This window comes from Entelurus aequoreus, linkage group LG22, assembly GCF_033978785.1.
Source record: "Entelurus aequoreus isolate RoL-2023_Sb linkage group LG22, RoL_Eaeq_v1.1, whole genome shotgun sequence".
Classification (NCBI taxonomy): Eukaryota; Metazoa; Chordata; class Actinopteri; order Syngnathiformes; family Syngnathidae; genus Entelurus; species Entelurus aequoreus.
Genome location: NC_084752.1, coordinates 10,228,279 through 10,256,200, shown reverse-complemented (window position 1 = coordinate 10,256,200; position 27,922 = coordinate 10,228,279). Strand labels below are relative to the sequence as shown.

Below are 27,922 nucleotides of genomic sequence, written 5' to 3'. Positions count from 1 at the left end.
GGTGTGTAAGTTACCCATGCCTTGGGCACTAATACACCCCCATACCATCACAGATGCTGGCTATTGAACTTTGTGCCTATAATAGTCCGGATGGTTCTTGGACTCGTCAGACAACAGAACACTTTTCCCCTTTGCATCAGTCCATTTTAGATGAGCTCGGGCCCAGCGAAGCCGGCGGCGTTTCTGGGTGTTGTTGATAAATGGCTTTGGCTTTGCATAGTAGAGTTTTAACTTGCACTTACAGATGTAGCGACCAACTGTAGTTACTGACAGTGGTTTTCTGAAGTGTGGTGATATCCTTTACACACTTTCTGATGCAGTATCGCCTGAGGGATCGAAGGTCAAGGCCTGATTTCACCAGATTCTCTGAACCTTTTGATGATATTACGGACCGTAGATGGTGAAATCCCTAAATTCCTTGCAATAGCTCGTTGAGAAATGTTGTCCTTAAACTGTTGGCCAATTTGCTCACGCATTTGTTGACAAAGTGGTGACCCTCGCCCCATCCTTGTTTGTGAACGACTGAGCATTTCATGGAAGCTGCTACAATACCCAATCATGGCAACCACCTGTTCCCAATTAGCCTGTTCACCCGGGGGATGTTCCAAATAAGTGTTTGATGAGCATTCCTCAACTTTCTCAGTCTTTTTTGCCACTTGAGCCAGCTTTTGTGAAACATGTTGCAGGCATCAAATTCCAAATAAGCTCATATTTGCAAAAAATAACAAAGTTTAACAGTTTGAACGTTAATTATCTTGTCTTTGCAGTCTATTCAATTGAATATAAGTTGTATTCTGTTTTTATTTACGATTTACACAACGTGCCAACTTCACTTATTTTGGATTTTGTGCATATAAGGTAGCTCACTTTGAATTGGCCATTTTAGATGTAGGTAATCTTGGAATTAGCACCCTTTGTCACATTGTGAATGGAGAATTGATTCGAATCAAATCCTCACCCCAAGAATCGTAATTAAAGGCCTACTGAAAGCCACTACTACCGACCACGCAGTCTGATAGTTTATATATCAATGATGAAATCTTAACATTGCAACACATGCCAATACGGCCGGGTTAACTTATAAAGTGCAATTTTAAAATTCCCGCCACACTTCCGGTTGAAAAACTCCTTTGGATATAATTTATGCGTGTGACGTCACAAAATCCACGGAAGTGGTTGGACCCCATCGACCCGATACAAAAACCTCTTGTTTTCTTCGACAAAATTCCACAGTATTCTGGACATCTGTGTTGGTGAATCTTTTGCAATTTGTTTAGTGAACAATGGAGGCTGCAAAGAAGAATGTTGTAGGTGGGATCGATCGGTGTATTAGCGGCTAAGTACAATACTTACAGCAACACAACAAGGACTACTTACTACGCCTAGCCGATGCTTGCCGCCAAACCCACGGATGAAGTCCTTCGTCGCGCCGTCGATCGCTGGAATGCAGGTGAGCACGGCTGTTGATGGGCAGATGAGGGCTGGCTGGCGTAGGTGGAGCGCTAATGTTTGATCATAGTTCTGTGAGGTCCGGTTGCTAAGTTGCTAAAATTCTAAATTAGCCTTAGCGTCGTTAGCAACAGCATTGTTAAGCCTTACCAGGCTGAGAATTTTTAACCGTGTAGTTACATGTCCATGGTTTAATAGTATTGTTGATCTTCTGTCTATCCTTCCAGTCAGGGGTTTATTTATTTTGTTTCTATCTTCATTTGAGAACGATGCTATCACGTTAGCTCAGTAGCTAAGTGTGTCACCGATGTATTGTCGTGGAGATAAAAGTCACTTTAAATGTCCATTTCGCGTGCTCGACTCTCATTTTCAAGAGGATATAGTATCCGAGGTGGTTTAAAATACAAATCTGTGATCCACAATAGAAAAAGGAGAGAGTGTGGAATCCAATGAGCCAGCTTGTACCTAAGTTACGGTCAGAGCGAAAAAAGATACGTCCATCACTGCCTCTCTAGTCATTCACTCTAACGTTCCTCATCTACGAATCTTTCATTCTCGCTCAAATTAATGGGGTAATCGTCGCTTTGTCGCTCCGAATCTCTCGCTCCATTGTAAACAACGGGGAATTGTGAGGAATACTAGCTCCTGTGACGTCACGCTACTTCCGGTACAGGCAAGGCTTTTTTTTATCAGCGAGCAAAAGTTGCGAACTTTATCGTCGATTTTCTCTACTAAATCCTTTCAGCAAAAATATGGCAATATTGCAAAATGATCAAGTATGACACATAGAATGGATCTGCTATTCCCGTTTAAATTTAAAAAATTCATTTCAGTAGGCCTTTAAATTGTAAAAGATACAAATCCTTGGCAGTTGTGGTGCTATCTCCTTGACAAAGTTGTAAGTATACACCATTCATTTCAGACAGATTCTTATACGGTAATGTGAATGGGAGCGAAGGTGCGCCAAATCTTCACAAAAGTGAAATAAAATGCTCAAATCATATGTTCAGCATTGCAATCCCCTGGCCAAAGGTTTCTGGATACTTAGAAAGTAAGAAAAATGTCCATAAATGCTTACAGTTCCCATTGTCAGTTTGATGATAACGTTCCAGGGTAAAGTTCCTGTGGTGCAGAAAAAGGCTATTGATAGGATAGAAAAAACTCCCCCCCATGCACGGACTGAGGCGCCCCCCAAAATCCCCTCCACCCAGACCCAGTCCCCTCTTTCACCTTCCAAGGCAGAATTGGAGAGGCTCAAAGTGCGAGGCAGTGAGAAAATAAAGTGCACGGAGTATAAAGGGTTTAACTGAATCGCTTTCAGCCTATTGTTAGCTGAGGGGGTCTTAGGGGGATAAGAGGGTGGCTGGCTGCTTTGAAAATGACTTGCACAACTGAATAGAAAAGATCTCGACAAAACCATAAAGAGTCTGTTTTCTCCTTCAAAACCTCCTCCAAGCATCGAGCTATCAAACGCTTCACCAGACCGCAGACAGTTTAGGTTGATGAAATCATCGCGTTTTTCTGACAAGATTGCGTTTCTAGTCTTATTTCAGGCTGATTAGCTATATTTTACTTCCTAACCATGTTTTTTTTTTTCTTTGCCGTGATGAAGGATGCCTTGTAGTCTCAGAGGCCCCTTCTAAACTTAGCCGGTTAAGGTTATCCAGGGTAAATCCCACCTTTGATTGATTGATTGAGAAGTTTATTGACATCTTAAAGAATTGAATCCGTGTAATGCTTTAAAAAGGCAAATGGACGGCACAAAAAGCCTGTTTCCATTGATACATTCAATAATGAAAGATATATAACCTGTAACATGTACACCACCGTTCAAAAGCTTGGGGTCACCCAAACAATTTAGTGGAATAGCCTTCATTTCTAAGAACAAGAATAGACTGTCGAGTTTCAGATGAAAGTTTTCTTTTTCTGGCCATTTTGAGCGTTTGATTGACCCCACAAATGTGATGCTCCAGAAACTCAATCTGTTCAAAGGAAGGTCAGTTTTGTAGCTTCTGTAACGAGCTAAACTGTTTTCAGATGTGTGAACATGATTGCACAAGGGTTTTCTAATCATCAATTGGCCTTCTGAGCCAATGAGCAAACACATTGTACCATTAGAACACTGGAGTGATAGTTGCTGGAAATGGGCCTCTATACACCTATGTAGATATTGCACCAAAAACCAGACATTTGCAGCTAGAATAGTCATTTACCACATTAGCAATGTATAGAGTGTATTTCTTTAAAGTTAAGACTAGTTTAAAGTTATCTTCATTGAAAAGTACAGTGCTTTTCCTTCAAAAATAAGGACATTTCAATGTGACCCCAAACTTTTCAACGGTAGTGTATATAAAAAATTACGTTAAAAAATGTATAAATTATGTACATATACACAGTATACATGTCAGGTGGTTTGAAAAACAATATATACAAAAAATGGGGTGAGAGGTGTGGTATATACACTATGTACATCAGTGGTCCCCAACCACCGGGCCGCCGCCCGGTAGCGGTCCGTGGATCAATTGGTACCGGGCCGCACAAGAAATAAAAAAATGTAAAAAAATAAAATTTAAAAATTTTAAAAAATTTGTATTTATTTTTATTTATTAAATCAACATAAAAAACACAAGATACACTTACAATTAGTGCACCAACCCAAAAAAACCTCCCTCCCCCCATTTACACTCATTCACACTCATTCACACTCATTCACACAAAAGGGTTGTTTCTTTCTGTTATTCATATTTCTGGTTCCTACATTATATATCAATATAGATCAATACAGTCTGCAGGGATACAGTCCGTAAGCACACATGATTGTGTCTCATATTAAAACAGATGACAGCCAAATGGACTTTGCTGTTTTATTTTCAATGAAACAATAGAAAATACGTACTCATATAGTAGTGCAGTTGTTATTAGTGAGAATATACTTATTTTAAGGTATTTTTAGGTTAATTGAGGTTAGCTAATTTGACTTGTTTTGGAAAGTCTTGACAAGCCAAATGTTCCTGTTCTATTGGCAGATAATTTTGCTTAGTTCAAATAAAATACCCCAAATGTTTTTATTTTTTTCTTCTTGTTTTTGAACACTTGAGTTTTTGCAGTGTATAATCACAGCTGACCTGAACATTCGAAAGTTCTGTTGCTGTTTGAGAAGTGTTGTATCCCAAATAGCTGCAATCGCTCTCTCTTAAGGTATTGATGTGTGATTTCCACAAGCGTCTGTACAAACAGAAGGAGAAACACGGGCATGTCTGGATGACTCGCCTACCTATTTCCCGTGGTTACCTCCGAGTTACGAAACGTCTTTATTATGGAGCTGGCTTTGCCGCGTTCTTTCTGGCGTCACTTCCTCTACGAACTCAGTTTGTAAACGATCAATGAGTCCATACAAAGCTAAGAGCCGGAGATTCAAGAAATACACGGCGCACTTACCCGTGTAAAAAATTGTCCGAGGAGGGGAACTTAAACGATGGTTTAGTGAGGCAGAAATGATGCTTAGGCTAAATAATTATTTGTTTAAGGCAGGGGTGTCCAAAGTGCGGCCCAGGGGCCATTTGCGGCCCGCAGCTAAGTATTTACCGGCCCGCCACACATTCTGGAAATACTATTGTAAAAATAAAAAAGAACATTAAAAAAGTGGAATGAGGTGAAATCTAACGAGAAAAAGTTGCAATGTTGACACAAAAGCTGCCATGCAGGCTGTTTTTTTTCTTTTGTCTTTCTTCATTTTTCTTTTTTTGCCATTGCTCAAAAAAAAAAAATAATGACAACAAATCCATGTTATAATGAATTATTTTCAGGGCTCCAATTACTTCAAATATTTCACTTTAAAATGTTTTATGTGGTAAATATTGCATATATTGTGTAGTAGCCATATAAAAACATCAAAGCTTTCTTTGACAAAAGCGCATAAAACAAACAAAATAATAGTTCCAGCATAAAATCGGCAGATATATCTGAAGTTGATCTCGTAACTTAAGTGTTGAAAGTAAAAGAAAAACCTAATAAAAATGTATCACTTTATGAGTGGGGCACCCTTTGGATCCCAAATATATTTAGTGATTTTTTATTTATCTTTTCACTGTGATTACTCAAAAATATGAAATAATTTAAATTAATGGTGTCCTGCATTATTGATATTTTAGGGCTCTAATTACTAAATACTGCATATTTCAGTTTTACTATAAAAAAACTAAGTTGTTTTTGACAGAAAAGCCATAAAACATGTTTTTTCAATTTGTATTACTTTATATCAACTTGAAGTTGATATAGAGATTTACTGTAAGCGTTAAATAATTAAAAACAAATAATGATATGACTTATTTTTAACATTTTAATGACTGAGACCCTTTATGGTCCCCGGGACCCCTAAAGGTAAAATAAATAAAAAATGCATATATTTTGTTATGGTTTGAAAATGAAAAATATCAAAATGGCCCCCACATGCTTTAATTTTTCCGTGTGCGGCCCTCAGTGGAAAAAGTTTGGACACCCCTGTTGTAGACATAGTCTCAAGTACACAGTTCAAGTTGCATCCATCCTGGTAGACAGCACTCTACCACCTTTCATTATTGTCAAATAATGCCAGCCAGGCTACAATACCCAACAAATTTAATTTAAAAAAAATGTCTATACAGTTTGCACAGTTCAATGTGACAATGTTACTTTAATCATTCTCACAAAGGTCCTAGACAGAGATCGCTCCTGTCCTTGTCCTTGACTGCCGTTTCTTTTGTCTAGCCACGCAAATGGATTTCAATAATGGACAAAACGCAGATTTTGCCTCTTTCAGGGAACAATTTGATGAATGTTTCCTTTCTAAAGTGGTGTAAAGGCGCTGTGAAAATGTTAACCTCATTTCCCAGATAAGGAAGATGAGGGGATTTTGTGGTGTGTGTGTGTGTGTGTGTGTGTGTGTGTGTGTGTGTGTGTGTGTGTGTGTGTGTGTGTGTGTGTGTGTGTGTGTGTGTGTGTGTGTGTGTGTGTGTGTGTGTGTGTGTGTGTGTGTGTGTGTGTGTGTGTGTGTGTGTGTGTGTGTGTGTGTGTGTTGCTTATGTCTTATTTATAAATGTACTTAGACGCTGGGGAATGTTGCTCCACCAACTTCAAACATTACCTTATCTTACAAACCAGCTTTTTGATGTTGCTCAGATCAGAGGCTCCCAGCAAAGCGCTTGCCAAACGAGTGCATATGTGCATGAGTGTGAGATTTCAAAGCGCCAGCAGAAAAAGTCGCATTTGGGCTAGGTCATACACTTCTGAGCGGCCAAAACGGCAAAGATAATTGGCCCGTGGTAACTGGCAACTGACTCAAAAGACTCAAAGGACACAAAACCGGAGAAAATACGACTCCCGTGATTATCAGGACACAGGAAAGTGTTACTCACGACTTGTCGTGTCAGTCATGAAAAATAGTTAGTTAATATTATTCAGCTTTTTTAGAAGTGCTGTCAAAGTTGATAAGGACTAACATGAAGTCAACAGTTGAGTAGCATATCTAACGCATTGTTACCTTCTGACATGTCTGTTGTAGCTTCCTGGGAGGGTGTTCAAACGTCACTTTGCTTTCCAACTACCGAAATTTCCGGACTATAAGGCGCACTTAAACATTTTTTTTCTTCTGAAAACTCGACATTGCGCCTTACAACCCGGTGCACCTAATGTAAGGAATACGTTTGGTTCAGCATACCCACCTCGAAGCAATTTTATTTGGTACACGGTGTAATGATAAGTGTGACCTGTAGATGGCAGTCTAACATAAGAGATAAGTGTAGGCTGCACCGTTTGATGTGCTTCAACATAGGAGTATTATTATGGCGTGTGTATAAGGTAAGACATATTATCTGGCGTTTTGTTTCGCAATATTATGCAAAGGCTACTTTTCTTAGCTTCTGATCTGTATTTGGGATCTGCATAAATCCTGAAAAATTGCGCGCCTCCGCTTTTGTAGTCCGTGGAGACACTGTAGTCCAGTGGTCCCCAACCTTTTTGTAGCTGCGGACCGGTCAACGCTTGAAAATTTGTCCCACGGGGGGGTTTGTTTGTTTGTTTTTTTTTCATAAAGAAATACAATCATGTGTGCTTACAGACTGTATTGATCTATATTGATATATAATGTATTTGTTGTGTTTTTTATGTTGATTTAATAAAAAAAAAATTAAAAACTTTTTTTTTTTTTTTTTTTTTTTCTTGTGCGGCCCGGTACCAATCGGTCCGGTGGTTAAGTACCACTGCTGTAGTCGATAAGCTTCTTCTTTTCCTCTATCTTCTTGTTATGGGACATTCATCCTCCGCTGTTGCCATTTCTAATATAAAGTAGCGTAAAGTTCTTACTTATATCTGTCAGTAAACTCGCCATGAAAGCGCTAAAACATACCGGTGTAGTGAGTTTACATTATTCACCCAAGGAACTTTAGTTATTAGAGAGTTCCGGTCGGACGGTTTTTCACGGGACACATTTCCGGCCTTGTTGATGTTTCCGGATGAGGAGATGCTGCTCCGTTATTGATTGAAGTAAAGTCTGAATGTCATTAAAACAGTTAGCTCCATCTTTTGACACTTCTTCCACTCCCGTCCTTGCACGCTACACCGCTACAACAAAGATGACGGGGAGAAGACGCTGCCGAAGGTGAGCCACGTCAATAAGACCGCCCACAAAACGGCGCATCCTGAAGCTATTCTCAGAAAGCGGCTTGGAGATGATCTGTAAAACATAATCTATGCAACATTTTGACCAAAGAACCACCATCACATGTTATGTAGACCACAAGGAAGTGTTTTACATTTAGAAAAAAATTTTAAAAATATGACCCCTTTAATGCGCCTTTCCGGAAAAGTACTGAGAATATCTCCATGTTAAGAAAAATACATTTTGGTCTAAAAACTGAAGATAAAGGTGAAGTTAAAACACCGAAGGTGCGCCCTATGGTCCGGAAAATACAGTATTCTAAATTGGGCCGAATAGGGCTAAAGTGCATCACGGAATCAAAATGAGTCAAATCCGATTTGGTTTAGTTTAAAAGTAAACACTGATGTATTCATGTCATTGTTTTATTGTGCTTTACAGAGATGGAATACCTCCCTATAAGCTGAGCTCCAAGAAGAATATCCAGCGAGAGATGAATCGCAGTGTCAAGATCAATGGACAGGTTACACTTCCCCACTTTCCTGTAAGTCTGAAGGCTCCGTCCACACGGAAATGTTTTCAGGAAATCCGCAAACATTTTTGACCGTTTCAGCCTTGCGTTCACATGGCGTTGGTGTTTTAGAGGTCAAAATTTGTCTTTTTTTGTTTTTCACACAATCCCTGTCTTTCTCCACACTGCAGGCTTGTGTTGATGCCACATAAAATTCATGATTTTATTCTGACTTCTACTGGTCAATCAATCAGCGCGTTTCCATGCATTAAATCAGTTAGATGATTTGCTTTCTTCCTATGTGAAGTCCCAGTTGACATGCTCTGTTGGCTATACGCTATGTGCCTCCCTTACACTAGGGGGCGATTGTGGTCATTTCAGCTCATTGAGCTATGTGGGATTGTGGGTAGTGGAAGACAATGCTACATATGCTATACTAGATTACAGGAGGAAGGGGATTCATATGGCCCCATTTGTCACGATTCACCTGACATATGAAACGTGACAAATTGCAGGGGTGCACTATCCACTTAAGCCACCAGACGGCAGTAGAGTATTGAATATCTTAAGTGTTTTGTGGCAATTTAAACTTTGACCACAGCGTCAGTTGCTATGTAGAGTGCATTGCAAAATGATTAACCCCCCACCTTTCTCTGAATGGGGCCGTATGAATCTCTTCCCTGCTGTATAACTTTTCACAAAACCCAAAACCAGTGATGTTGGCACGTTGTGTAATTCGTAAATAAAAACAGAACACAATGATTTGCAAATCATTTTCAACTTATATTCAATTGAATAGACTGCAATGACAAGATATTTAATGTTCGAACTGAGAAACGTAATTTTTTTTTTGGCAAATAATCATTAACTTAGAATTTAATGGCAGCAACACATTGCAAAAAAGTTGGCACAGGGGCATTTTTACCACTGTGTTACATGGCCTTTCCTTTTAACAACACTCAGTAAACGTTTGGGAACCGAGGAGACCAATTTTTGAAGCTTTTTTCAGGTGGAATTATTTCCCATTCTTGCTTGATGTACAGCTTAAGTTGTTCAACAGTCCGGGGGTCTCCGTTGTGGTATTTTAGGCTTCATAATGCGCCACACATTTTCAGTGGGAGACAGGTCTGGACTACAGGCAGGCCAGTCTAGTACTTGCACTCTTTTACTATGAAGCCACGCTGTTGTAACACGTGGCTTGGCATTGTCTTGTTGATATAAGCAGGGGCGTCCATGATAACGTTCCTTGGATGGCAACATATGTTGCTCCAAAACCTGTATGTACCTTTCAGCATTAATGGTGGCTTCACAGATGTGTAAGTTACCCATGTCTTGGTCACTAATACACCCCCATACCATCACAGATGCTGGCTTTTCAACTTTGCGACTATAACAATCCAATGGTTCTTTTCCTCTTTGGTCTGGAGGACACAACGTCCACAGTTTCCAAAAACAATTTGAAATGTGGACTCGTCAGACCACAGAACACTTTTCCACTTTGCATCAGTCTATCTTGAGCTCGGGCCCAGCGAAGCTGGTGGCGTTTCTGGGTGTTGTTGATAAATGGCTTTCGCTTTGCATAGTAGAGTTTTAACTTGTACTTACAGATGTAGCGACCAACTGTGGTTTTTTTAAGTGTTCCTGAGCCCATGTCGTAATATCCTTTACACACTGATGTCGCTTTTTGATGCAGTACCGCCTGAGGGATCGAAGGTCCGTAATATCATCGCTTACATGCAGTGATTTCTCCAGATTCTCTGAACCTTTTGAAGATATTACGGACCGTAGATGGTGAAATCCCTAAATTCCTTGCAATAGCTGGTTGAGAAATGTTGTTCTTAAACTGTTTGCTCACGCATTTGTTGACAAAGTGGTGACCCTCGCCCCATCCTTGTTTGTGAATGACTGAGCATTTCATGGAAGCTGCTTTTATACCCAATCATGGCACCCACCTGTTCCCAATTAGTCTGTTCACCTGTGGGATGTTCCAAATAAGTGCTTGATGAGCATTCCTCAACTTTCTCAGTCTTTTTTGCCACTTGTGCCGGCTTTTTTGAAACATGTTGCATGCATTAAATTCCAAATGAGCTAATATTTGCAAAAAATAACCAAGTTTTCCAGTTCGACCATTAAATATATTGTCTTTGCAGTCTATTCAATTGAATATAAGTTGAAAAGGATTTGCAAATCATTCTATTCTGTTTTTATTTACCATTTACACAACGTGCCAACTGCACTGGTTTCAGCTACATAATATATATAATATGCATTATATATATTATCCTAAAAGTAAACATAACTTACATAATCATTTCAATCGCTGTAACTCCCTTTATGTTATTGAGTTTTTAATATTCAAAGGAACACCTTTGTTGCTACTTTGCTTTCCTTTGACAAACCAAACAGTCCAGTTGCGATCGATTGAATGACCTGAGAATAAAATGAACTGGATGAATAAAAACTTTCATAGTAGGGTTGTACGGTATACCGGTACTGGTATAGTACCGCGGTACTAATGAATCAAAAACAGGACTATATTTTGTTTGAAAAGTACCGGTTCGTCACGTCATGACATTGCTGGTTTTACGAGCAGACGAGCATGTTCGGCAGCGCACACACACAGAGTACTTACAAGCAGACACAGTGTGTAGACAGAAAAGGGAGAACGGGCGAATTTTGGTCTAAAAACTAAAGATAAAGGTGAAGTTATAACACTGAAACGCCCTCAGGAAGAGGTGCTTTAAGACATGGCTAGCTAGCTAGCGGCTAACGTCCATCCGCCGTCTGCAGTGTTTTAGCTACTTCTAAATCACTAATCCTTGCCTCCATGGCGACAAATAAAGTAAGTTTCTTACAAGTATCATCCCTGCAGGACGAGGAATAGCTAAACATGCTTCACTACACACCGTAGAAGGATACAATAGCTCACCGCTAACAGCAAGCTAGCACCCTGAATTTAAACAAACGCCATGGTTGGATCTACACCTGACATCCACTGTAATGATACCAACCACAATAGCGTATCTAGTCGATACTACTATGTTTACATCGCTATTTTTTGTCGTCACAAAATATTTTTTCTTATTTTTAAAATTCATATCATGTTTATAAACTCAGAAAATATGTCCCTGGACACATGAGAACTTTGAATATGACCAATGTATGATCCTGTAGCTACTTGGTATCGGATCGATACCTAAATTTGTGGTATCATCCAAAACTAATGTAAAGTATCCAAACAACCGAAAATAAGTGATTATTACATTTTAACAGAAGTGTAGATAGAACATGTTGAAACAGAAAATAAGCAGATATTAACAGTAAATGAACAAGTAGATTAATAATCAATTTTTACAGCTTGTCCTTTATAATTTTGACAAAATAGAATGATAAATGACACAATATGTTACTGCATACGTCAGCAGACTAATTAGGAGCCTTTGTTTGTTTACTTACTACTTTAAGACAAGTTGTCTTGTATGTTCACTATTTTATTTAAGGACAAAATTGTTCTTTGATTGCAATAATAAACATATGTTTAATGTACCCTAAGATTTTTTGTTAAAATAAAGCCAATAGTGCCATTTTTTTGTGGTGCCCCTTATTTGGAAAAGTACCGAAAAGTATCAAAATACATTTTGGTACCGGTACCAGTACTAAAATATTGGTATCGAGACAACACTAGTCCGTAGACATCTTTGTTGCTACTCCACATTTGTTTTGGTCTTGGACTTGCTTTAATGGCTGCAATATATACTACCGTTCAAAAGTTTGGGGTCACATTGAAATGTCCTTATTTTTGAAGGAAAAGCACTGTACTTTTCAATGAAGATAACTTTAAACTAGTCTTAACTTTAAAGAAATACACTCTATACATTGCTAATGTGGTAAATGACTATTCTAGCTGCAAATGTCTGGTTTTTGGTGCAATATCTACACAGGTGTATAGAGGCCCATTTCCAGCAACTATCACTCCAGTGTTCTAATGGTACAATGTGTTTGCTCATTGACTCAGAAGGCTAATTGATGATTAGAAAACCCTTGTGCAATCATGTTCACACATCTGAAAACAGTTTAGCTCGTTACAGAAGCTACAAAACTGACCTTCCTTTGAGCAGATTGAGTTTCTGGAGCTTCACATTTGTGGGGTCAATTAAACGCTCAAAATGGCCAGAAAAAGAGAACTTTCATCTGAAACTCGACAGTCTATTCTTGTTCTTAGAAATGAAGGCTATTCCACAAAATTGTTTGGGTGACCCCAAACTTTTGAACGGTAGTGTATATATATATATATATATATATATATATATATATATATATATATATATATATATATATATATATATATATATATATATATATATATATATATATATATATATATATATCGTTTTTGTGCACATTTCCGTACATGGTCACAAGTGAACAGATTCTTCAGAGGCTGTTTTTAAAAAATAAAAAAAAAATACTTTTGTCTTCTTATCTAAATTATTTTGTTTCTGAAAAGTTATGTGCTTCAATACTCAACAGGGTTGTTTTGGGCCTCATTTTTTCCCGATCCTTTTTTTTTATTTTTTTATCCCCCAATCCGACTCGCACTCTTTTAATGTCTCCCTCCTGATTTGGAGATGGCTCTGTCTCCCAGGACGTACCAGCCCCCAGGCAGGGGGGCCCCATGTAGGGCTCGCACTCCTTTGCCAGCAGCCTTCTCTCTCCTTTGTTCTTTTCCCTTCATTGTGTATACAAAGAAATGAGAGAAACAAAAAGCAATCAAAGTCAAGAAAGCCGGCGTGTCAAATAAAAGAGGAGTTGCGTGTATTAAAAGGAAATATAATATCATACTATGACAGTATATCTCTGAGCTGCTGTACATGCAACTTGGAAATACTACTTGGCCTCAGATATTCCTCTATCCTCCCTTTGCTGCTACTGCTATAATATGCATTTCAGTCCCCAGTTGTCATTTTTCAGTTATTCTGTCCCCCTTTACTTGTACCTTCTTCTACAGATAAACTGGCTCTTATTCAGAGGTTTTTAAAACTGCGTCTCCCCCCCCACCCCACCCCTAATGTGCGTTTGATGTTTGACAACGGCCCTTTGAAGTGTGCTGACTTCAGAGGCTGCCTCGCTGATGGCTTGGTTGGGCTACAGAGGGCGCAGGCAGGGGGCCGCCCCTCCAAGCAACCAACCAACTGCTACCCCGCAATTGCTACCCCTGCCGCCCCCACCCCTTGCTCAGCAGCCTGGCGTTGCCAAGGGCACTGGCCATGAGGAGATCTGAGGCCCCTTCTACACTAAGGCTATGGCTACACTAAGCCAGATAACCCCTTAAGCAAATATTTATTTAGCCTAAGCCCCGTTTCGGCCACACTAAACCATCGTTTAATGTTCCCCTCCTCGGACAATTTTTTACACGGGTAAGTGCGCCGTGTATTTCTTGAATCTCCGGCTCTTAGCTTTGTATGGACTCATCGATCGTTTACAAACTGAGTTCGGAGAGGAAATGACGCCTGAAAGACCGCGCCCCACTCAGGAAGTGACGTCAGAAAGAACCGGCTTCATAATGAAGCGGTTTCGTAACTCGGAGGTAACCACTGGAAATATGGAGGCGAGTCATCCAGACATGCCCGTGTTTCTCACTCTTCTACATGTACAGACGCTTGTGGAAATCACACATGAATACCTCAAGAGAAAGGGATTGCAGCTATTTGGGATACAACACTTCTCAGACGGCAAGAGAACTTTCCAATGTCCAGGTCAGCTGTGATTCTACTTACCGAAAAACTTTGTCCATTTGTCGAAGGACAGTCAACGAGAATGCGGTCTCCCGTGGATGTGATAAAAAAAGGTAGCCTGTGCTTTGTATTACCTGGCCGTCGAGGGAAAACAGCAGAAAATGGCGAATGCTTTTGGACTGGCAAACCAGACTGTATCAGTTATGGTCCGCCATGTATGTCGCGGACTCAACGTCTAGGTGCAGAGTATATAAAGTCGCCATAAACGAATGGACAATGAAGGTGAAGGCAAAAGAGTGAGGAGTGTCCTGACCAGATATCTAGATTCCTAGTTTGATTGTTGTAAAATGTCACGTTGTGTACTTTCACATATCCAATAAAGATTGGATTAATTTATGATGGTTCAGGTGTGATTCACTACAATAGGGCCCCACAGCACACTGGATACCAGTTAATTGAAATACCACAACACTGGATATTGTTCAGATAAGTTAAATTTAAGAACATGCACACAAAGCAACACTGGAGGTGACTATGACGTGGGCATTTTCCGAGCATGCGTATTGGGTCGCGTTGCCTTGGCTGACGGACGGGGGGGGCGGGGGTTTTAAACGACCTTTGTGTGTGTGTGGACAAGGGTAAGGTTAGGTGGGATTTACCCTGGATAACCTTAGCCAGTTTAGTGTAGAAGGGGCCTAAGCCGTGTTTCTGACTTCACTTCCTCTCCGAACTCAGTTTGTAACTGATCAATGAGTCCATACAAAGCTAAGATCCGTAGATTCAAGAAATACACGGCGCACTTAACCGTGTAAAAAATTATCCATGGAGGGGAATCTTCATCGATGGTTTAGTGTGGCTGAAACGGGGCTTAGGCTAAATAATTATTCGTTTAAGGGGTTAACCGGTTTAGTGTAGACATAGGCTGAGATCTCTTGATGGGCGGTAGAGAAGGTTCGGGTTAGCTTGACGGTATCTGGATCAGGCCTTTTGGAATGGTTAAAAGCTTTTGGAACAAGACTGGATCATGGATTAATGCATCATCTTGCATCTGTCAGGAATACTTAACAGTTGCTACTATTAAGGTGTCTCCCATTTCTGTGGTTTTCCCTGCAGAGGACACACCGTCTGCCCAAGGAGATGACCCCTGTTGAGCCCTCCGCATTTGCTGCCCAACTCATAGTGCGGCTTGAGAAGCTAAAGCAAGAGCAGGAAAGAATGAGCTCATTGGCAGAGAGGCTTCAGCATATCCAAGAGGTAGAGACTCACACAAAGCTGCTCTACTATTTCTGCACTGATTGGCCTCAACTTGAAAAACCTCTCTAGTTTCCAATTCAGCATTATACATTAGTGCCATAATGCATAAAAGCCATAATTCCAGCTTCAGCATGTCGAAGACCTGGAAAAAAGCCAAGGGATTTTAAATTGGCTTCCGTCTTCCCTTTTCTACTCTGTCCTCCAGCATTTCATCTAGTGGAACTCTCAAAACTTATATTTCAAGACAAACTTGACGTTTCCTTAAATAGCACTTAGTTACTCTCTAGTGGCAGGTTTGCTGAATATGTGTGCCGCCACTCTCTTTGTGATGTACATAGTGCATTATAGATGAAGCCTGTTCTAGACGATAACAGTGTAGCAGAAAGGAAATTCAAATCGTTATGCAGGCATTTGCTGTCGCTCGCTTCAGAGGATGCTAGATATAAGTTGAAAAATAAATTCCTCCTACTGACTTTTCTCACATGAAACTGTGTATGAATGTTTCTTTTGAGGGCTTTATCTCCTGTTGCTTTGTGTCCAGGGAGAGGAAAGCAACACCTCCCATCACGCTCTTCTTCCATCTGGCAGCCAATGTGAGGAAGACCCCCAGGCAATTCTAGATGACCACCTATCGCGGGTCCTGAAGACACCTGGCTGCCAGTCACCTAGTGTGGTTCGGCACTCACCACGCTCACAATCCCCAGAACGGACAAGTGCCTTGTTCTCTTCAGGCCATGCGTCCTTTGATGCTTGCCCTGGGACCGCCAAAGTTATAACGTCTGGGCGGCAGTCCACGAAACTCGCTCATCACCACTTTATCCACCATTATCATGCTGGGCCAAAGACCAAGGAGCAGATTGAGGTTGAAGCAGCTCAGCATGTGCAATGCCTCTGCCCTTTAAGAGACATCAATTACTCCGACTTCAGTCATGTGTGAGTGTTAATTTATGGCTTTTTGTCAGGATTGATACTTGGCATCTTTAATGTATAGAAGTCGATTATTGACTTGCGTCTCTCTCCCTGCCAGCACCCCTACAAAACGACAAGTCAAATCTTCCACTGAGGGTTGGTCTTCACCATACCTTCCTCTTGATGTCACCTACCGATCTCAGAATGTTTGGCAGTGGATTCTGGAGAGTGAAAGGCAGGGCAAACACAAGGCCCACAGGTAATTTTCAGGAATCAACACGTACAGTATATCACTGTACCATTGTAACTTCTTACTCACATGACTGATTTCTGACAGCTCCTCTGGACTTAAAAAGCCCAAACCTCTTGAATCCAAGGTGCTGCCTGGTCGAACTCACTCGTTATGGGGCGGTGGTGGCATTGATTCTGGCATTTATCTTCGTGGGCACCACCCTGGCCATCCGTTTATACAGGACCCAGCCATTCCACCTCTACCGCCGCCCAACACCCTAGCACAGCTTGAAGAGGCTTGTCGTAGACTGAAGGAGGTCTCCAAGCCACCAAAACAGAGGTAGGTTTCAGCTCCCGTTGAACGTGGCCGCTCTGATTTTCATGTGCAATCACGTGAATTTTCGTATTTTATTGGAAATTCCTTCAGCCTCAGAGACAGGAGCCATCCAGTCACTGCCATCCCGGCTGGAGGTAGCTCTGAAGCCACTTCTGGACTCCAGTCAGACGAGTATGACTCTAAATTTTTCTTGCACAATCTTGTCTTTTTTTCTTCTCCTTTGTATGTGCCTTTTTGTTTTATTTCCTTACTTTTTTTCATACTTGCTGACTATATTCACTCACATTTCTCTACATTCTCAGGTTATAATTGTATTCCATAAACACCCTCTCTCTTACCTTTTCGATATTTACCATTACATCTGTGAATACAGAATCTGAACAACCCACCAACCTCACCCAACATATAAATCAGTTTCTGAAACAGAACAAAGATTGTGTTTAATTGACTGATTTTGCTTACACAGGTCAAAGGAACTATTGATCACCTACTTCTTCTGTGGTGAGGAGATTCCTTACCGAAGTGCAATGAAGATCCACTGCCTCACCTTGGGACACTTTAAAGAACAGCTTAGCAAGAAAGGCAACTACCGGTAAAATAATCTCTGACAACACAACATAATTCTACACACTGTATTTATAGATCTGCTCAATCTAGGGCCCCCATGTCAATGAGTCCTTGATCAATGAGTCATTTAGTAAGGGTGTGTGAATCTTTGGGTATCAAACAAATTCAACACGATACTAGATTCAATCAATCAATCAAAGTTGATTTACATAGCCCTTAATCACAAATGGCCCAAAGGGCTGCACAAACCATAACGACATATCTGATCCCACAGATTCAAATCGATTTATTTATTATTTGGTATAATAATTATAAGGAAACTTTTTCAAAACAGGTTACAAGTTATAATAGTTCCTTCTGGAAATAGGCCTGAAAACTTATTTTTAAAATCTGAATCCTGCAAAACAAAATAAAACAATATTTTTTTTTAAATCGTTTTTTTGAATTTGCGAATTGATTAAGAATCGGGATGAATAAGAATCGCGATTCGGATGTGAATCGCGGTTCACATCCGATTCACCCCTATCTCTTAGTACAGGGGTGTCCAAAGTGCGGCCCGGGGGCCATTTGCGGCCCGCAGCTAATTGTTTACCGGCCCGCCACACATTCTGCAAAAATTGCAAAATTGATAGTATTGCAAAAATTTAAAAAAAACATTTAAAAAAGTGGAATGAGGTGAAATCCAAAGAGAAAAAGTTGCAATGTTGACACAAAGCTGCCATGCAGGCTGTTTTTTATTCTTTTGTCTTTCTTTATTTTTATTTTTTTTGCCATTGCTCCAAAAAAAAAAAAAAGACCAAAAAATCTGTTATAATGAATTATTGACCTTTTCATGGCTCCAATTACTTCAAAAATTTCACTTTAAAATGTTTTATGTGGAAAAAATATTGCATATATTGTGTGGTTGCCATATAAAAACATCAAAGTTTTCTTTGACAAAATAGCATAAAAACAAACAAAATAATAGTTCATACGTAAAATCGACAAATATATCTGAAGTTGATCTCGTAACTTAAGTGTTTAAAGTTTTTTTTTAAAAACTAATACAAATGTATCACTTTAAGAGTGGGGCACCTTTTGGATCCCAAATATATTTAGTGGGATTTTATTAATATTTTCACTGATTTCTCAAAAATATTAAAGAATTAAAATCAATGGTGTCCTGCATTATTGATCTTTTAGAGCTCGAATTACTAAATACTGCATATTTCCAGTTTTGCTATAAAAAACAAAGTTGTCTTTCACAGAAAAGGCATAAAACATTTTTTCTTTTTTTTTTTTACATTTTATCAACCTGAAGTTGATATAGAGATTTACTGTAAGTGCTAAATAAAAAATAAAAATAATAATTTGTCTTATTTTTAACGTTTTAATGACTGAGACCCTTTATGGTCCCCGAACCCTAAAGGTTAAAAAAAAAAAAAATCCATATATTTAGTTATGGTTTGAAAATGAAAAATATCAAAATGGCCCCCGCATGCTTAAATTTTTCCGTGTGCGGCCCTCAGTGGAAAAAGTTTGGACACCCCTGATTTAGTATAATGGCAGCTATTGTTTATGATGCAAATTAAGTAAAACTTTAAAAATGTACGTTATTTAGAAAAATCCGAATACATCCGATTTTTTTTAGCCTTACTTTACACCAGCTCATCCGCACCTGCTCCTTGAGTTAATGGGTTTTATATGTTTGCAGTGTTAAATGACATCAGTAAATATGCTCGTAAGATGAAAAGAGAATGTGAAGTACTGAAGCCTTCAAGATGAAAAGAAACTGTCCCGATCCTTTAAAGGGGTTGGGGATTCTGTAGCAATTTTGTTTGCACATCTGGTACTGATGTTCATGGTTACTTTGAAGAGTGGTCCATTTTGTCCACAAAGACTCTTGAAAGGCCTTCAGATTCCTCTTCCACAATAGTGAATTAGGCATTAAAACCATTTGCCTCGACACCCTTCAATTTCAGATAGACGGCCATGAAATAAATATGCATTTGTTTATTGATTATAATTCATAATGAAGAAATTCATACTTGTTTCAGTCCCGTGTGTGTGTGTGTGTCGTACAAAAAAGCCCATGGTTTCCTGTGACATTATCGTAATGTTGCGGACACATCTGTTTTTTTAAGACGAGGGAAAGAAGTCCTTGCACCCCTGCTGACCCAAAACCTTAAGCAAGCGTGAGAGAAGGGGAGGGGGGGATAAAGCGTCAGCCTTCAACAAGAGCAGAATGTGTGGAGTCGGTTCATTTGGAAATGGTAGTGGTATAGCAAAGAACAATATTTTAGATATATATACTAAATACATATTTTACACTGTGTTTCGTCCTTTCGTCTACATGTAAATGTAGGTCTTTTTTGTCTTTTTGAAACTTTTTGAGAAAAACCGGCTACAGTGAAAATTTTCCAATAATCCGTTTTTTGCGTTTATGTATGAACAAGCTTTTTGGCTTGTGTCTTACGAAAAGTGCAACATTATCTCTCGCATGGAGGCAATATCTTCTTTACCAGTGTTGTGTTGTTAAATAAACCTTGAATACATGAGATCATGTATAATGGTATTTACTGTGACACAAGCCAAAAATCTCTAACTTACCCGTACATACACAAACACTGAATTCAGACTAGGTTTGTACGGTATACCGGTACTAGTATAGTATCGCGGTACTAATCAAAAACCGTACTATACTCTGTTTGAAAATACCAAAAACTATAAAAATGGGACCCATTACCTCCCTGCTTGATACTCAGCATCAAGGGTTGGAATTAGGGGTTATATCACCAAAAATGATTCCCGGGCGTGGCCACCACTGCTGCTCATTGCTCCCCTCACCTCCCAGGGGGAGATCAAGGGTGATGGGTCAAATGCAGAGAATAATTTCGCCACACCTACACTGCAAAAAGTCAGTGTTCAAAAACAAGGGAAAAAAATACAAAAATGAGGGGTATTTTACTTGAACTAAGCAAAAATATCTGCCAATAGAACAAGAAAATGTGGCTTGTCAAGACTTTCCCAAACAAGTAAAATTAGCTAACCTCAATGAACCCCAAAATACCGTAAAATAAGTATATTCTCACTAATAACAAGTTCACTTTTCTTGATAGCAAAAACAAATATGAGACCTTTTTTGTCAATATGTTGAAAAATATTCTTAAATTAAGTACAGTTTGTAAATGCTAGAGCCATTATCTTGACATAATGATATGCGCTCGGCATTACGTTTCTTGAAACCAGCAAACTTACACTAAAAACGAGTTTATTTTTCTTAATGGAAAGGCAAAAAGGCAACGCTCAGGCAAATCATATTGTCTAAAAATGCATTTTCCCATCGATAACATGACATCATCGTGCCAAGTACGTGCTCTTTCAGTCAATTAGTGAGCAAGGAATATAGTATATATATATATATATATATATATATATATATATATATATATATATATATATATATATATATATATATATATATATATATATATATTTACAGCCCGGCCCCCGGCCTATTTTTTTTATTGTAATTTTGAAGAATTTATCTGAATGTGCATGAACTATTTCTGTTCAAAATTGTTTTGAAATGTCACATGTTAAATGTTTAAATATTAACTGTCAGTTTAATTATGAGACACAATTGTGTCAAAGTCATGTTTTTTTATTTCATGCTTGAAATTATTACTTTGAAAAAGCAGTTTTATACGAGTGAATGTTGGCGACACAGCTTTGCAACAGTTGATATTCTAGTTTCAAGCATATTTTACTCAATATAGCTCATAAAATCTCAGCAACAAGCTGTAATATCTTACCGAGATCATTTAGGACCAAAACACTTAAAACAAGTAAAACACTCTAACATAAAACAATTATCTTATCGGACAGAAAACAAGCAAATATCACACTAATTTGAGATATGTAATCTTACTTAGATTTCAGTTTTTGCAGTGTAGTGTGTGTGTGACAATCATTGGTACTTTAACTTTAAAAGTCATGGGTGGATCTACACCTGACATCCACTGTAATGATACCAAATACAATGGCGTATCTAGTCGATACTACCATGATTACATCGATATTGTTTATCGTCGCAAAATCTTATTATATTATGTTTATAAACTCAGGAAATATGTCCTTTGAATATGACCAATGTATGATCCTGGAACTACTTGGTATCGGATCGATACCTAAGTGTGTGGTATCATCCAAAACTAATGTAAAGTATCAAACAACAGAAGAATAAGTGATTATTACATTTGAACAGAAGTGTAGATAGAACATGTTGAAATGGAAAATACGCAGATATTAGCAGTAAATTAACAAGTGGATTAATAATATTTTTTTACAGCTTGTCCTTTATAATGTTGATAAAATAATAGAATGATAAATGACACAATATGTTACTGCATATGTCAGCAGACTAATTATATATGCATATGTATTTATATAACATAACATTTTTATATACTATTATTATTATTATTATTATTATTATTATTATTATTATTAAACATACAGTAAGTAATAAGAGGGGTGGGAGTACATAAGTTTTTACTTCTTCTCACTCCTTTTCGGATATGTTTACATTAATGTTTATTTTCATTTCTTGTTTCTTTTTGCTTTTTATTATTATTATTATTATTATTGTTTTTGTTATTCATTCTTGAATGGCTTTTTTGTTGTTTTTTGCAAAATGTGTTTGTTTTTGTTTTGTCTACATATTCGAAATAAACATGGAAGAAAGAAAGAAAGAAATAGGAGCCATTGTTTGTTTACTTACTACTAAAAGACAAGTTGTCTTGTATGTTCACTATTTTATTTAAGGACAAACTTGCAATAATAAACATATGTTTAATGCACCCTAAGATTGTTTTGTTAAAATAAAGCCAATAATGCTATTTTTTGGGGGTTCCCTCTTATTTACAAAAGTATCAAAATACATGTTGGCATCGGGACCAGCCCTAATACAGACTTTTGAAAATGTTCACCCAGGCCCAGTTTTTAAGGACAAAAATGTGTGTGTTGAAGAAAGGCTACAATTAATTTTGCGTGTGCATTTTGAAAACATCAAACCTTGGTGTGGACGTAGCATATCACAAATCCCTTTTGACGCTTGTTCCATTGGACTTTCTTCCAAAAGTAACACGTTTTGTAACCTTCTCTTTCTGTCCCCTCCACAGGTACTACTTTAAGAAGGCCAGCAATGAGTTTGAGTGCGGGGCTGTGTTCGAGGAGGTGTGGGAGGACGCCTCGGTCTTGCCCATGTACGAGGGAAAGGTCCTGGGAAAGGTTGAGAGGATCGACTGAAAAAAAAACCCAGACCCTATCGAAAGCAGAATCCCGAAAACTTGAGCAAGAGACTTTGTAAATTACCTTTTTTTTTTATTTTTTTAAGTAAATTATTCATACTAAGCTAAAAAGAGTTAATATATCTCGCACAACATGTGACTGAAGGAATAGAAGCTAATGAAGACTGCCTAACTGTCCCTTCCTGATTCTTCTCAACCAGTCAGCCTTAGAAATACACGAGGGAACGACACGGAGGACTTTAACGGAACAATTTTGAGGACGACCTATGCCGCTTTTTGAATATCATCGCTGTTTCGATGTTGTGTGATGAGGGACTGCGATGCATTGACTCCCGGGTTCAAGTGCTAAGAAGGAACAGGAGGTCTCCACGCAGCATTTCGGTTTACTTCATTGTTAGAAAATGTTTATACGTGTTTACATACTTGCATGTACAGCCGTGGTCAAAAGTTTGCATACACTTGTAAAGAACATAATGTCGTGGCTGTCTTGAGTTTACAATCATTTCTACAACTCTTTATTTTTTTGTCATAGAGTAATTGGAGCACATACTTGTTGGTCACAAAAAACATTCATGAAGTTTGGTTCTTTTTATGAATTTATTATGAGTCTACTGAAAATGTGACCAAATCAAAAGTATACATACAGCAATGTTAATAGTTGGCAAGTTTTACTGCTTCTGGCAAGCTTTTGGTTGAATTTTTGACCACTCCTCTTGACAAAATTAGTGCAGTTCAAGTGACAACACATGGACAAAGATAAGACCTTCTGGAGGAAAGTTCTGTGGTCAGATGAAACAAAAATTGAGGTGTTTGGCCACAATACCCAGCAATATGTTTGGAGGAGAAAAAGTGAGGCTTTTAATCCCAGGAACACCATGTCCACCGCAAACCATGGTGGTGGTAGTATTATGCTCTGGGCCTGTTTTGCTGCCAATGGAACTGGTGCTTTAAATGGGACAATGAAAAAGGAGGATTACCTCCAAATTCTTCAGGACAACCTAAAATCATCAGCCAGGAGGTTGGGTCTTGGGCGCAGTTGGGTGTTCCAACAGGACAATGACCCCCAAACACACGTCAAAAATGGTAAAGGAATAGCTAAATCAGGCTAGAATGAAGGTTTTAGAATGGCCTTCCCAAAGTCCTGACTGGACAATGCTGAAGAAACAAGTCCATGTCAGAAAACCAACAAATTTAGCTGAACTGCACCAATTTTGTCAAGAGGAGTGGTCAACAATTCAAGCAGAAGCTTGTGGATGGCTACCAAAAGTGCCTTATTGCAGTGAAACTTGCCAAGGGACATGTAAGCAAATATTAACATTGCTGTATGTATACTTTTGACCCAGCAGATTTGCTCACATTTTCAGTAGACCCATAATAAATTCATAAAAGAACCAAACTTCATGAATGTTTTTTTTGACCAACAAGTATGTGCTCCAATCACTCTATCACAAAAAAATAAGAGTTGTAGAAATGATTGGAAACTCAAGACAGCCATGACATTATGTTCTTTACAAACTTTTGACCACGACTGTATATATTAGTGCTGTCAATTGATACATTTTTTTTTATTTTGGATAATATAAATTATACATTTGAATGAATCACAATTAGTCACGGTTGTTCCAAAAACTTTGCTTAACGGTGCCATGTGTAGTAATGTGGCCAGAAATAGTACTGCAATCACGGTCAGAATTCTGTAAAAATCCTGGTTTTGTTCCTGGCTTTGTCATGAATACGTTGAGAATCGTAACGAGGCCTTTTGGATTTACTAAGGTCTGACATGTTTAGTAACTTTACCAGTGGCAGTAGCCAGACGAAGAGGGCGGTGCGTAACTGGCAACCCTGGATGTGACACACTCACGGACTTTCTAATTGGTCAAACGTTGGAAGGCGGGGCATCGAAACAATAACAAGATTTCGGGGCTGTAAATTAGTTATAGAGTTATTGGCAAAGAACGTGATTTATTAATGCCTTTTGACGTATCAGGGCCATTTAATGATGACTTGACATGAAATTATTACATATAGCACTTTTAACTTACCGGTGGTACTTTTGTTGACATGGGTATACTCCGCCAGCGTTGTTTGTGGTCCGCTGCTTGTTATCGAGGTGCTAGTAGCGTTCATGCTAGTGGCTGCTTCGAAATTTTATTTTGCTTTTAGATGGCGCCAGCCACCTTTCAGGTATGGTTAAGGTAAAGGAGCACATGCGGTCAAAATAAATTGCGCGATTAATCGTTTACACTTAATTAATGCAACCATTTTTTTTTTTTGCGTGATTAATCACATGCATTATATTTGACAACCCTAGTAGTATGAATATTAGGGCTGTCAATTGATTCTTTTTTTAAATTACACATTTTGAATTGGCATTAATTACATTTATTAACAGGTAATTACTCACATGCATCATTTGAAGCAATTTTAAAAAAGGACCCAATATTTGGACACAAATTTGGATGCAATTTGAAAATATCGGAATGTCGTACAGGAACATTTTTAAATGTTTTACTTGAATGTTGAAATAATTTATCTTCTCAAAATTAGTTGTTTTGAGTACACCGGTTAGTTTCCACACGCATCTTTACAATGATGTATGCACTGACCTGACCACTGACCGTATAACAACCCTCAGCCTTTACAACAACCATCCACGGTTATTGTAAAGGAGCATGTACAGTAGGAATAAATTGTGCGATTAATCTGCATATATACATGATTAGAGATATTTTTGTGATTAATCACATAACTTGTTATTTTTGACAGCACTAATATATATATATATATATATATATATATATATATATATATATATATATATAGTCGAGGTTACTGTGGCTTATCCATTATACAGTGCTCAATACTGGGGTAGAGCGGAATATACGTTAGGTCAGGAAAAGACACAGAGGCTATTTCATCCTACAAGCCTGTTTTGTAGGTTTCCCTGCTCTTCAGGGGTTCCCTGCTCTTCAGCTGGGTTTTAATATATACAAAAAAAAATTCCCTGAAGAGCAGGGAAACCTGCGTTATAGGCTTCCCTGCTCTTCCGGGTATTTATTATATAAAAATCCCCTAAAGAGCAGGAAACCCTGCAAAACAGGCTTTCCCTGCTATTAATGGGATTTTTTAATATAAAAATCACCTGAAGAGCAGGGAAACCTGCAAAACAGGCTTGTAGGGATTTTTTTTTAATACAAAAATCCCCTGAAGAGCAGGGAAACAGGCATGCAGGGTTTTTTTTAGATAAAAATCCCCTGAAGAGCAGGGAAGCCTGCGAAACAGGCTTGTAGGGATTTTTTTTTTAATACAAAAATCCCCTGAAGAGCAGGGAAACCTGAGAAACAGGCATGCAGGGGATTTTTTTTAGATAAAAATCCCCTGAAGAACAGGGAAACCTGCAAAACAGGCTTGTATGGATTTTTTTGTTTAAATATAAAATTCCCCTGAAGAGCAGGGAACCCTGCGAAACAGGCTTCCCCTGCTATTAATGGGATTTTTTTTTAGATAAAAATCCCCTGAAGAGCAGGTAAACCTGCGAAACAGGCTTGTAGGGATTTTTTTTTTAAATATAAAAATCCCCTGAAGAGCAGAGAAACCTGCAAAACAGGCTTGTAGGGATTTTTTTTTTTTAATATAAAATTCCCCTGAAGAGCAGGGAAACCTGCAAAACAGGCTTGTAGGGAATTTTTTTAAATATAAAAATCCCCTGAAGAGCAGGGAAACCTGCGAAACAGGCTTGTAGGGAAGAAATAGCCTCAGTGTTTTTTCCTGACCTAACGTGTGTATATATATATATATATATATATATATATATATATATATATATATATATATATATATATATATATATATATATATATATATATATATTACGTATTGTATTTATGCGCATTGCATCACAACTTTAAAGTTCCCTGCTATATCTTTTCCCTTTTTCCCTCCCTCACCCCATTCCTAGCCAATGGGCAAGCTACTTTAAATGCTGTGAGAATACTGTTGTGGTTTTGTTTAGTTTACATTTTACAATACAAAATGGATGTTAAGCTAGCCTATCACCTCCCCTAGCCTTGTTAGTCCCTCTGACACGATGCTGACAACCGTCAGTGGACTTGGTGGAGGCTCGTCACGGTCTACACCAGTTTTATATGCTGCTGAAAGTTTGCAATGTCGGGTTTATCACGCCAGTATGTTCCTCACCGAACTTTCTTTTTTGCCTCTTTATAGTCTGGTGACAAGAGTTCAATGTCTTGTGGTGCCTTTGTTTGTAAACCAGGCGTTGCAGACGGGAACACGTGTGAAGTTGTACAGGCTAACCATGGCAGTGTTTACAGCTCACACACCAAAATGATTGGAGCTAACAAGACAACACGTTTGGCTGACTTGGACTAACTTGAAGTAAGCTGCTGTGTCAAAAAGCAGGCAAAAAGTGAAGACTGAAGAACAAAGGCTTAGCTTTTTTTTTTTTTTGAATGTTGCTACAGTGACTGTATTTTGCAGAACTCCTGTACATGCCGTAATTATGCATTATGGATACTGGAAAGTATGGACACCGACACTTGTGTTGCACTTAAAGAGTTTGGACTCAAAAACAACACACTTGCTGGTGGTTTAGGAGTAGAGTGCTTGTGCCTAAATGAGTGCCGTATCATGTGCTGCCCTGTTTCAGGGTTCTACTATATATCCCTTGGTTTTTGGAAGGGTTTTATGTTGGAAAATATATTTTTATGATTTTATTAATATCTTGTAACCATGTTTGTGTTTTGTTGAATGGAAATTCACCCCACAGCTTTTTTCATTCTATCCAAATTGTAATTTATACATTTATATAAAGAGAACAATTTAAAAATGTACATGGACCTATAATTATTGTAATTTTTGAGAGATGTAGCCTTTATTAAAGTTTTATATTTTTCAAATTCAATTAGTGGTCTGTTCTTCTTGATCGGTTCACAATACATTCATTTGTTAGTGTAAATATGTATGTACCAATCAAAGTTTTACTTAATA

General features: G+C 38.4%; 1 protein-coding gene across 1 annotated transcript in view; it reads left to right on the top strand.

Annotated features, from left to right (window-relative positions):
- Nucleotides 1-24,288, top strand: part of LOC133639320 (axin-2-like) — a 32,094-nt gene extending 7,806 nt beyond the window's left edge. Inside the window, exons 4-11 of the mRNA XM_062032552.1 lie at nucleotides 8,522-8,624; nucleotides 15,440-15,580; nucleotides 16,122-16,513; nucleotides 16,608-16,748; nucleotides 16,827-17,060; nucleotides 17,148-17,228; nucleotides 17,524-17,649; nucleotides 22,787-24,288. Coding sequence (XP_061888536.1) covers nucleotides 8,522-8,624; nucleotides 15,440-15,580; nucleotides 16,122-16,513; nucleotides 16,608-16,748; nucleotides 16,827-17,060; nucleotides 17,148-17,228; nucleotides 17,524-17,649; nucleotides 22,787-22,913 — 1,345 coding nt within the window. The 3' untranslated portion in view covers nucleotides 22,914-24,288. The remainder of the gene's footprint in view (nucleotides 1-8,521; nucleotides 8,625-15,439; nucleotides 15,581-16,121; nucleotides 16,514-16,607; nucleotides 16,749-16,826; nucleotides 17,061-17,147; nucleotides 17,229-17,523; nucleotides 17,650-22,786) is intronic.
- The last annotated feature ends 3,634 nt before the right edge of the window (nucleotides 24,289-27,922 follow it).